General features: G+C 40.2%; 1 protein-coding gene across 1 annotated transcript; it reads right to left on the bottom strand.

The window, feature by feature from the left end:
• Positions 1–5,114: 5,114 nt before the first annotated feature.
• On the bottom strand, positions 5,115–10,361 carry LOC119010568 (cytochrome P450 7A1-like). Its single transcript, XM_037082795.1, has 8 exons — positions 10,279–10,361; positions 9,005–9,245; positions 8,695–8,904; positions 8,300–8,494; positions 7,992–8,191; positions 6,967–7,097; positions 6,617–6,795; positions 5,115–6,497 (listed from the first exon to the last, which is right to left on the bottom strand). Exons 1-8 carry the CDS (start codon positions 10,359–10,361, stop codon positions 6,195–6,197), a joined length of 1,542 nt encoding a protein of 513 aa, XP_036938690.1. The 3' UTR covers positions 5,115–6,194.
• Between the last annotated feature and the right edge of the window lie 579 nt (positions 10,362–10,940).

Here is a 10,940-nt window from a genome sequence, read left to right as displayed (position 1 = left end):
TTTCTTTCTTTCTTTCTTTCTTTCTTTCTTTCTTTCTTTCTTTCTTTCTTTCTGTCTGTCTGTCTGTCTGTCTGTCTGTCTGTCTGTCTGTCTGTCTGTCTTTCTTTCTTTCTTTCTTTCTTTCTTTCTTTCTTTCTTTCTTTCTTTCTTTCTTTCTTTCTTTCTTTCTTTCTTTCTTTTTGTAATATCTAGCGTATTCTGAAGGAAGCTTCCTGGCATTATTTTGTCACAGTTGTCTTATATAATTTTCTGTGGGAGGAAGAATCAAAGTGGATGATTCACTTTTCTTGAATATAGTTTCTTACATGAAGTAAGAGTTCTGAATTAATGCATTCAAGTTAATATATAGCAATGATAGCAAGACAAGATATTATGACTAATTACACATTTTCAAATAGTACTTAAAGTTGTAGTCTGTAACTACTTTTTGTTATATTTGCAAAAAAATACAACTAATCAGAGCCAAGGGGAGTGTCTGAGAAGTGTTAATCACTCTCATGCATACCCTGCTGGCAGCCCCCCTCCCTCACGCAGGGCATACTGGGCAGTGCCCCTCCCCCGTGCAGGTGCAGGTGCGATACTTCTGGGAATCTCACAAAGGTTCACAAAGTCTCATTCACTAAGGAAGACCATGCCATTGTTTAGCGTTAAGGTCATTTTGTTTGATTTGAAAGAGGCTTGATGAGGGTAGGAGAGGGGGAACGAACGGGGGGTTCGAGACAAAGCCGACCAATGCCGTCTGTGATTACATGGCAAAATCAAGATCCAAACATGGCAAACTGAACTGATATCTGCTGATAATCTTGTAGATTTAACTTCATATTACAGTTTTACTTGCAAGGAGTTCCTCTGAAATATTATCCTGGAGATGTGATTGGACTATACCAAGCCTGTGAAGGCAAACTATTTGATGTGGTTCTCTCTGGTGACTCAATTGTTGTTTGTTGAAGATGTGCATCTCTGTCACTTTTGCATTGCCATTTCTTGTCATTTATTAAGGCTAATACATGTGTACAACCTCTGCAAGCTCATGTATCAAAATAACCTGGATCTTAAGTAATGCTTAACATTGAATTAGAGGGAAAGAGAGAGAGAGAGAGATAGAGATAGAGAGAGAGAGAGAGAGAGAGAGAGCGCTAAACTGACTCAAACTGAAATTTGGTGCCATATTTAGACATAGTTTACTGGATATGATAACAGCCTTTGGTATTTTCATGTGATGATGATGCTATGACTTGAAGGATCCTACTGCTTGAACCACATGCATTGTGACTCAGTCAGAATGCAGTCTATGGGTCGAAGTTATTCTCAGTATTTGTCATGTGTTTGTTGTGAGCAATGCAGTTTTTGTTCAGCATGATTGTTTGTATTATGCACTGTGTGTTGTGTAGAAGGACCACTGTTTTCTTAATATGTGGAATGTGAAGCAGCAGGTTCTGTTCTGTCAGTCTGAGAGCATTGACAATGAATAAAAAAATATGTATACAAGCTTTAATTGTTCTTGTTTCACAAGACTCAAATTTGTGCAAGTGGTGTCACTCTTAAATCAAGGAAAACAATCCTGTTCCCTTGCTGGGGGAAACCATTGTAACAGGTTCAAATGAGCTCAGCTTACATGTCTTATTAAAATATATATATATATATATATATATATAAATATATAGATATATATTTACATATTTCTCAGAATAAAGAAATTCCTTTTCTGCAGTGTAGAACCTTTTGGACAGATGGTTCTTTGGTAGAGGACATAGAACCTTAGAGTTCTATATAGAACATAGTAAAATTCATAGTAAGCAAAGTAATGAAGACCTTGAGTTTTCAGATGGATCTTCTGTGCTTGATGTGTTTTTCCTTTTCCTGTGTGTTTCAGGTGCAGCAGAGGCTGGGCGTGTCTTTCGGGTTAGGGGTGGGAGGTTGACACACACACCTGCAGCACCTCTCCTCATCAATCCTCATTAAATACCTTGTCTACTCTTGATTCGCTGCAGGGTGTTTCTGACACAACACTGTCGTAGTTAACCTAGCTGTTGTTTTTGGCTTTTGATCAAGATGTAACTGCTTCACCTCGTTCCTCCCCAGCGTTGGCGTCTGGTAACACCGTATCACCACCACTCAGCTCGCCACTAAGCTTCTCTGCATTCTCTGGAGTCTCCTGACCTCTGGTGACCTCAACTCATGGAGTCCTCTTCATCCTGCTTTGATGAGCTATCCCTGAACTGCACTTCTCTCACTGATTGTAAAATAAATCCCCTTAAAATCTTCTCCAGTCTGGTTGTCAGCATTTGGATCCATCTATAAACATTCATATTCATTAATTCATAAACATACTGACTATAGCAATTTATATGATTGTATGTTGTTATTTTGTTTGTCCTTTTTTTTTTGTAACGATGCTGCTCCTCATGCCTTTTAAATTGCCCCTTGGGGACAAATAAAGTGTTTTGAATTTGAATTCAATCCGCCACACATCAAGTTGTTTTAGTTTTCATCAACCACCACTGTCAAATGGAATCCAAAATGTCACACCTTCACCAGCCCTCCTCATACCCTTTTATACAGTTCAAATACCCTGGATGAAGTTTAATTGTGGGGATAAAATGGCTACAGAAGAGCTTTTGTTGAGTGTATGGGATCAGTTTTTACTGGATTTGACCAAATCTGTCAACCACTGAGGCTCAGGGTCATCTGTGGAGGGTTTTCAAGTTCATCCACATATTTGTAAAAAAACCTGTTTGCTCTTCTACACTGTCTAAACAGAGATGATGGGGAAGTAGGGGTTATTTGTAAGTACTTGTTCGTCTTTTGTCACGCACACACACACACACACACACACGCACGCACGCACGCACGCACGCACACACACACACACACACTTTGTTAGGTAACATTAGGTCAACAAGGTTATATTAAAATGCCTTATTGACCAGGACTTCCTCCTTTACAATGACACTTGGACCTTAATGACACCATAACATACTGTGAGTTCATTTGTGTTGTCTTGTATTTTTCAAGATCAGACTCTCTCACATGTACTATACTATGTGTCAGTCAGGCGTGGAGAAGATGATTACACAAAAAACACACTTCCAAGCCTTATTGCTTTATATAGTATTTGCAGTATACATATAGACAGATATCGTGCGATAATAACACTTGCACACATCTATTTAAAAAGAAAAGTCAGTGTCTTGCTGACTCATGCGCTCATGGTTTCACCTGCAGTAACCTCTCATCAAGTTACTTAAGGTCATGGCCCCTATGTTATCAGTTTTATGCGTGTAATGCTTTCAAGGCCTTTGTTTTCTGTCAGCAGCACAAAGGTCTAACTCTAGAATTAAACATGCATTGGCAGAATATTGAACTGTGGTTAATCAAAAAGCTATAAGCCACTGATATCTTACACATCCGACACAGGTGAGCAAAGATTTCTGCTTTCCAGAAGTTGTCAGAACAACAAGGTGCTCGAGGTCATCATAAATGACAACTGAGTTGTGTCAGAATCAGGAGTGTTCTGCAGTCTTTCGAACACGACCGTAGCCAGTTGTGCAATACAGCAGCATCAAAGACCCTTCCTTACTTTGATATAGTGATATGGTGCTACTCCAGTGTGTGATATTAAATAGCATTCTGCAAACACAAAACGCATGACGTGTAACAGCATGAGTGTAGAGTGTGCCGTTTTATGGGAAGCACTTCCTAAACAGTGGCAAAAGTAATCAGTGCCCGTCCCTTGTTGAGCTCAAACACTGTTTGGAGTTTAGTATGCACACAGATCTTCTGTTATCCTCAATTAATTGACATGATTGTTGGTCTTCTTTAAGTTTGCTGCTAACTGATGCTAACTTCTTTTTAAATCCCCCCCACATGGTGGCTGTCTTACAGGCCAATGAGGGGGTACTAACAATGCTTGGAGAAATGACACAAGTTGTCAGATACTGGCAAGGTAAGAAATATTCAGGTTTATAGCAATTATTCAGAAAGCAAAACACATAAAGGGCCAGGTGGATAGAGAAAAGATGACCCAAACCCAAGTAAGCAGTGTACTTGTTGGGATCTGTTTTGAAGCATGGATAAATAGGAGAACAGAATAATGTCAGACTTTTGAATTGTATTGGGTTCCCTTCAGGTAAGAAACATACCGTGATCAGAACTGAGGGGACCGACTTTCCAGTCTGCATATGAGAAGTGAGTCTTCACAATGTGACTGTGAAATGACAACATTGGAGACTGTGGAGACCATTCATAGCCTACATGTGCCTATGCAGCTGGCCTTGACTTGACAATTGTGTGCTTGTTGGCAGCAACACAAATCACGTGTCTCTTATTCATTGATTTAGTTTGGTGCAATACTCTGCATCTTGGCCAGACACACAAACAGTCCACTGTGAAGCCAACTGTTTGTGTCGGGACCGCAGGCTTACAGGGTTATTAAAGGTTACTTGCATTGACCTCAGTTCAGCTCAAGATTCAAGGTTCAAGGTCATTTGTCATTATACAACACAGGGTTGCATGATAAAATGAAAGTGTGAAGAACTCCTTCATGCCACACCAAGGGAACATGCAGTAGATCAGATATTTAGGTATTCATTTTCATATTACAAGTTTGACACTGTTAAACACTGTACATCCATTTTGACTGATTATGAACACCAAGCATGAACTATGAAAACACCTCTCCTCATCCAGCTGTAGTCCTGCACTCTGTTGGTTTGGATCAAGTTCTGCCTGTCGAGAGCAACAGCTTTATCTGGGATGTTATGGTGGAGACAGGTCTCTGTAAAGATATGGCCGCAACAGTCTCTGATTTCCCTGTTGTCTGAGCAGCCTTCGTGTCATTTGTCCCTATCCTATTCCCATGAACAGACATGAGCCAGAAGCAGTCTTAAAGCAGTCCCAAAATTGATAAGCATGACTCTTTACCTGACTCTCAACAGGTGCTCCTAATGGAGAGAGAGAGAGAGAGAGAGAGAGAGAGAGAGAGAGAGAGAGAGAGAGAGAGAGAGAGAGAGAGAGAGAGAATGTGCGCTGAAGATCTTGGAAGGGAAGGTTCATCTGTTGTATTTGCACTAAGTTTAACAGATAGAGACATCAGAACACAGTCCAGGCAGGTGTACAAATGTATTGATTTATTACCCATTTGCACAGTATGTACATGTCAACATATATACAGTACGTGGATTGCACTGTCCAACCATGAAAAGACTTAGCTTGTCAATGGAAAAAATAAAAAAGCTGTGTATGTTTACAGTGGTATCCTGTCCCCAATTTCAGTTTCACCACTTTTAAACTGGTAATATGGAAGGTGAATGCCTCTAAATATTAATGTGGAGTTGGGGGAGTTCCATTGAAAACAGTAACACCTTTAAGTGTATATCCTCAATGCAGTCAAAGTATGGCTTCATTCTGATGTCCGTGTCCAGTCCTTTGTTTCTTTCATGTACCTGAATTATCTAACAATACTGACAGGGTAGATATACACAATCAAACCAGCAATCAGGCATGTCCTAAGTGACAGCAGTGTTGGAGCATGAGACAGCCTAAACGAACAATGTCCAAGGTTGATGAAAACTGTATCTTCAGCTACAAGGTTAAGTCGGAAAGAGATTCTGATAACAATTGTGCATTTATTACTCAGCAATTTCACCCAGGAGAAAAAAATGAGCTATTGTGAAATGACACCCAGATTTTTCAACATTCTGTGTGACAAATATAAAAAGAACTTGATTCGCTGCAGAAACAGGAACCTCCAGAGGCTCTCAAGCTTAAAGGGGCAAACCAGTGTTATCCCATGTTCAGTCAATTCACTACAAGTCATGTATACTTGACATTACAAAAGAACTAGTCTTGGAACATTACATTTTAAGATGGATATCTTGTTTGTCCAAGGTTTGATATTAGGCATTTTGTACTTTTAACTTCATTTTGAAATAACAATGATCTTTTAAAGACTACCAATGAGGACACTGGGGACATGTGTATTGTGCTTTTTTTTGACATTTTTGAGGGCAGTTTACATTAGTCCTGGCAGTAAAGAGAAGGCTTGTAGGAAGATATATGCCTATATTAATGCAGATTAAATGTTTTAGCAGCAAATTAAAGCAACACATAAAATTCGGTCTATTTACACATACAACAAAGCAGCTCCAAAATATACACTATGTACAGTAGTTCACTCTGCTTGACAACAAAGCCTAGTAGTCCGATTTTAACTTGTATCTGAAGTCCACATCGTAGGTAGGCTGGAGGATTCCCAGACCAGCACGGGACTGGTCGAGAGGTGGAACTTTAATAGCAGGGTCCAATAGTTCCATGTCAAAGTAGGACAGCACCAGGGTAAGGAACTGCTTTATCTCATACACAGCAAAAAATCTGCCAGGGCATTTGGTGACCCCTGAGCCGAAAGGCATATAGAAGTAACGCAGTCGCCGGCCATTGCGGTAGAAAGTGGTTTTCTCCTGACCCTTGTCATCAAGGAAACGGTCGAACTTGTATTCCTGTAGTGTGTAGAAGATAGAGGGGGAGAGGAACAGGAGTTTTCAGTAGTTTCAAGTTATAGCGATTGCTTAAGAAAGACTGTTATAATTATTTTGCAGTTGTTATACAGTGGTCTTACATAGGGATCTTCATAGATTTCTTGATCATAGTGCAACATGGGTGGATATAGGGCAATGACATCATCTTTTCTTATACGGTACACTTCTTGGTTGTCAAGGTGTAGCAAGAAGTCCTCTTTGGCAACACGCACATTCATGGAAGCACTGGAAAGACGCATGGCTTCTTTTATGATGCTATCTATAGGACGAAAGAAAGACATAAAGGAAGACAATAGGTTTATAACATCTATTCACTGCATTCAAAAGGAACAAAACATGGCTAAATAATGTATTTAGAACACAGTGGTTTATTGTATACTGTGTATGCAATACCAGTCTTACAACGATAACTCCTCCCCAGTAGTCTTACCTAGAACAGGCATGTTGTCCAGCTGCTCCCTGGTGAAGCTCAGTGTGGGGTTGTTGGGGTCAGCCGTCAGACCTGCGTCCTCCAGTACTTTCTGCACCTCCTCACGAGCTGCTTTCATAGCATCTGGACTCCTGAGAATGACACAGCCAGTTAATAATGTTACTGTCACTGATAAGATAAAATCTTAATGGGTTTTCATGAGGATTTTGGTCAATTTGTCCTAATATATGTCGCTGCACATGATTAATGTTTTTTTCCCGAGCTCTTGTCATGGTGGTGCAAGTCTGAGGGAGGTGAATGCTTAGCTAGTTAGCTAAGTACTTAAGCTAAACAGCCTGTTAAACATACAGTATGCATTTTCTGCTCCTCTGAAACGGCAATGTTTTGTGGGGAGGAGCCACTGTTCAGTCCTTGTGTGTTGTTGCTAACTGACGTTCGCACTCTGCTAATGTAGAAAAGTTTGAGGTGGATAAACACTGCATGAGTAAGGCAAAGGAACACAAATGGTCCTGCAGTCAAACTCGCTCTGCTGGTGGTTCATGCAACGATATAATCATTGCCGGTGGAAATCTGGCAGCCAGTTAGACTGGTCTGGCTGTTTGTGAAGAGGTGTGTTTTTGTGATAATAATTAGTCATACCTGACACTTTGCTGACAACAGCAAGACAGCTCATTTTATTTTTGGTTGCATGGTTTAGAGATGTCAGAGACTACAATTACACCTCCTTTGTATTTGCATCACTCATCACTGTATTTTCACAATTATCCTTGTAATTGTTAAGGTTTTCTAAAAGGAGCAAATTGTGTTTTTCAGTGAACTTAATTGAGTATCTCAAAGCAACAGCTTGGAAGAAGCTTTGATTTGCCTTAGAATACATAGAAAATTCATTCTGCTAAAATAGTGAAGAGCTTGTAAATCTTTCTGCAGCTGACACACTTTGACTGGCATCAGACTCTTGATCTGACTCCATGACCAAACACACTTTTTTACAGACACAGTAAAGAAAAATAGAACTAACAGCATACCTGATCATATACAAGAGACTCCAGAAGGTAGCAGGTAGGGTGTTAGCCTGTGAAGCCCAGAGCAGAGCGACATGGGTCCTGGCCTTGCTCAGGTCATTGAAGGTAGATAAGGAATCATTCAGGATCATCCTCATAGCGATTAGATCTGAAACGTTCTTCCTCTTGGACAAGTTTTCAGGATTCATGGTTTTTGCAAGGTTCTAGACATTTGTAGACAATAAGTACAAAAAGACATTCAGATACACACATTTCTCTTATGTTTATTTGATCATTGCTTCCACTGAGACTTGTAGGAAAAGCACACTCACCTCGCGGGCACTGTAGCCACTCTTGAAGACATGGATGGGCAGGCCAGCCACCAATGCTGGGAAGATCTTGTCAAATTCTTTAAAGTTTTCCAAAGCATTTAGCACCAAGGCTTTCTGAGCCTCCTGCCGGGCCTGACACTTATCTTCACCTAGGTCTTTACCAAACAGTGTCAGGTAGCCAGACTCAAACATCACCTGGAGTACAGCAGGACAGATGGAAACCCATTAGGAACAAATACGTTGTTTTTGTTATCAAATGTGGGGCATAGAGAATATGGAAATGCAAATTTATTTTTTTATCAAGTTTTATTTAAATTTTTTGGATGCAAGTCTTATATGGATTGTTACTACAATCTATTGCAGAGCCTTAGGCCTGATAGTGAACTACTTATTACCTTGTAACAGAAAGCAAAGATGCCATCCACCTCCCAGTCGTCCTTGCTGGGGCTAAGTGTATCCGATCTCAGCATGACATCCTGGAGGTGGCCCATCATTGTCTCTATCAGGGAGGGCAGGGCCTCACCCTGCAGCGTCTTCAGAAATGTTTGGTGGAGGTTCTCTGTGGTGTGGCCATGGCGAGGGTCGAAGCTGTCATGGCCAAAAGCCTGGTGAGGAATGAAAGAAGATCTTACACTCACAGACAAAGAAAAAAAATCCCGACAGATTAAGGTTTAAAAATTAAAACATGAAATCACAAAAACTGACCTTGACTGATGTAGCAAAGTGAAACTTTCTCCAATCAAGGTGTCTCCCCTGTCTGATGACTGAATGGTAAGAGAAGGGGTCACACAGGAAGTGGATGTACTGGCCTGCGATCTTGCAGGTGAAAATATGGCCGTATTTGTTTTGGCGGCTGCGGAGGAACTGGAGAGGGTTGGCCCCAAACTGCAGAGCACAGCCCAGGTATGGGATGAAGCCATTCTCAACTGCAGGTTCACCAGGTCGCCTACAGCCATTGACAAGAAATAGACAGACAATATTCAGTACTGAGCCAAAACAAGCAAAAACTACCACCAGAAACACTGATGCATGGTTGAAGATTTTCTGTATTGGGTTGTTGTTTGCTTGGATTTAAACTCTGATGCCTGATGCCCAACCCTTTTAATTAGCTTATTTTACTGCTTGCTATCACAATATTCATCAAGATTGATCCAATTTATAACCAGCACATGGAACCTTTTTTGTTTTGTCTCTGTCCAACCAAAGCTTCTTCAAATCTCAAAAATAGCAGTTTTTCATGAACTCTTGTTTGAAGCTTCATAGATTGCATTTTGGGAAGAATTCTCTCTCTCTCCCTATCTTTTTTTTTTTTTTTTTTTTTTTTTTTAATTTTTGAAGTTTTTAGAGTTATTACTGGCCATGAAAGCGTTGGCTGATAATGATTTTCCCTTGTAAGTCTGTGTGTGTGTGTGTGTGTGTGTGTGTGTGTGTGTGTGTGTGTGTGTGTGTGCGTGTGTGTGTGTGTGCGTGTGTGTGTGTGTGTGTGTGTGTGTGTGTGTGTGTGTGTGTGTGTGTGTGTGAGAGAGAGCATGCTATGGGAAAATGTGGTCCTGAGACACCTACACCCAGCCAACCTAGTCTTTTAAAGTCTCGCCCATCTTCATAATCAGCTCCATCTTTATCCTGAATATGTGTGGCAAGTGAATACACAACATCTCAGTGCTGAACTTTAAACAGGGTTACTTGGTTGCAGCCAAGCACTGAGAGCACACTGTTCACTGCACACTGAATCAGCTGCATACCAAATAACTGTGATCATCTTTACAAAAGCTTTTGTCTTGTCAACAGGCACACTTGTGTCATTCACAATAGTTTGGTTACATCAGTGGCCATTTGAATCATGAACATAGTTTTCCCGGAAAAAGCTATATTCATGCTGATCTATGCGTCACTCAGATCATTCTAGATCAGGACATTCCTATCACAGTACTTTAGTAAAATGTAACAGCTTACAGCAAAAAAAAACAAAAAAACCTTACCTGCGTCGTATCCCCACAGCAAGCCATAAAAGGCAGCAGAATCCCACCACTACAGCCCAGATCAGAGCGATGCTTATAATCATGGTGATGAAGAGAGGATGTTTTCTATGAGTTTTCCAAAGCAGAGACAATGAATGCAAAGTGACACTGCCTGTCACTGCAGATTAAGGAAGCAACCTGTGACTATCTTTCAGTAAGCAGTGGTGGTTCAACCCAGAGTGATGACAGGCAGTGTGCGGCAGGTTTTTATGCCTGCTTTAACCCTTAGGGTGGACCCAAGGGCGGATTCACAGGAATGGTATGATGTCATTACTGGAGCCAGCGTCAGCACAAACAAGTTTTATTCTGTATTTGTGGTGCAACTAAATGAGCATTATTATACCATCTGCAATAATTTTCTTTGACATTACACTACATGTAGTTTTGGATGAAGGATGTTCAAAACCTGCAAATTGTATTGCTAGATCAGATCTGTTGTTAAAATTATGAACTTCACATCACACAAATTCATCTGTTTATATTTGCAAAAACATGCCCCCAGATTTCATTTTCAGACCATTTCAATTTTGTGAATTTGTTTTAGAATAATGGTAATCATCATTTATATATATATATATATATATATATATATATATATATATATATATATATATATATATATA

This window comes from Acanthopagrus latus, chromosome 21, assembly GCF_904848185.1.
Source record: "Acanthopagrus latus isolate v.2019 chromosome 21, fAcaLat1.1, whole genome shotgun sequence".
NCBI lineage: Eukaryota > Metazoa > Chordata > Actinopteri > Spariformes > Sparidae > Acanthopagrus > Acanthopagrus latus.
This window is presented reverse-complemented; position numbering and strand designations above follow the sequence as displayed.

Bases quoted from the DNA above. Each gene is read 5' to 3' on its own strand.
- LOC119010568 (XM_037082795.1), bottom strand. From the start codon at position 10,361: ATGATTATAAGCATCGCTCTGATCTGGGCTGTAGTGGTGGGATTCTGC. The intron at 8,905-9,004 runs GTCAGTTTTTGT...ATTCCTCACCAG, and splicing joins ACTTTGCTACATCAGTCAAG to GCTTTTGGCCATGACAGCTT. The intron at 8,495-8,694 runs GTAATAAGTAGT...GCTGTACTCCAG, and splicing joins TCTTTGCTTTCTGTTACAAG to GTGATGTTTGAGTCTGGCTA.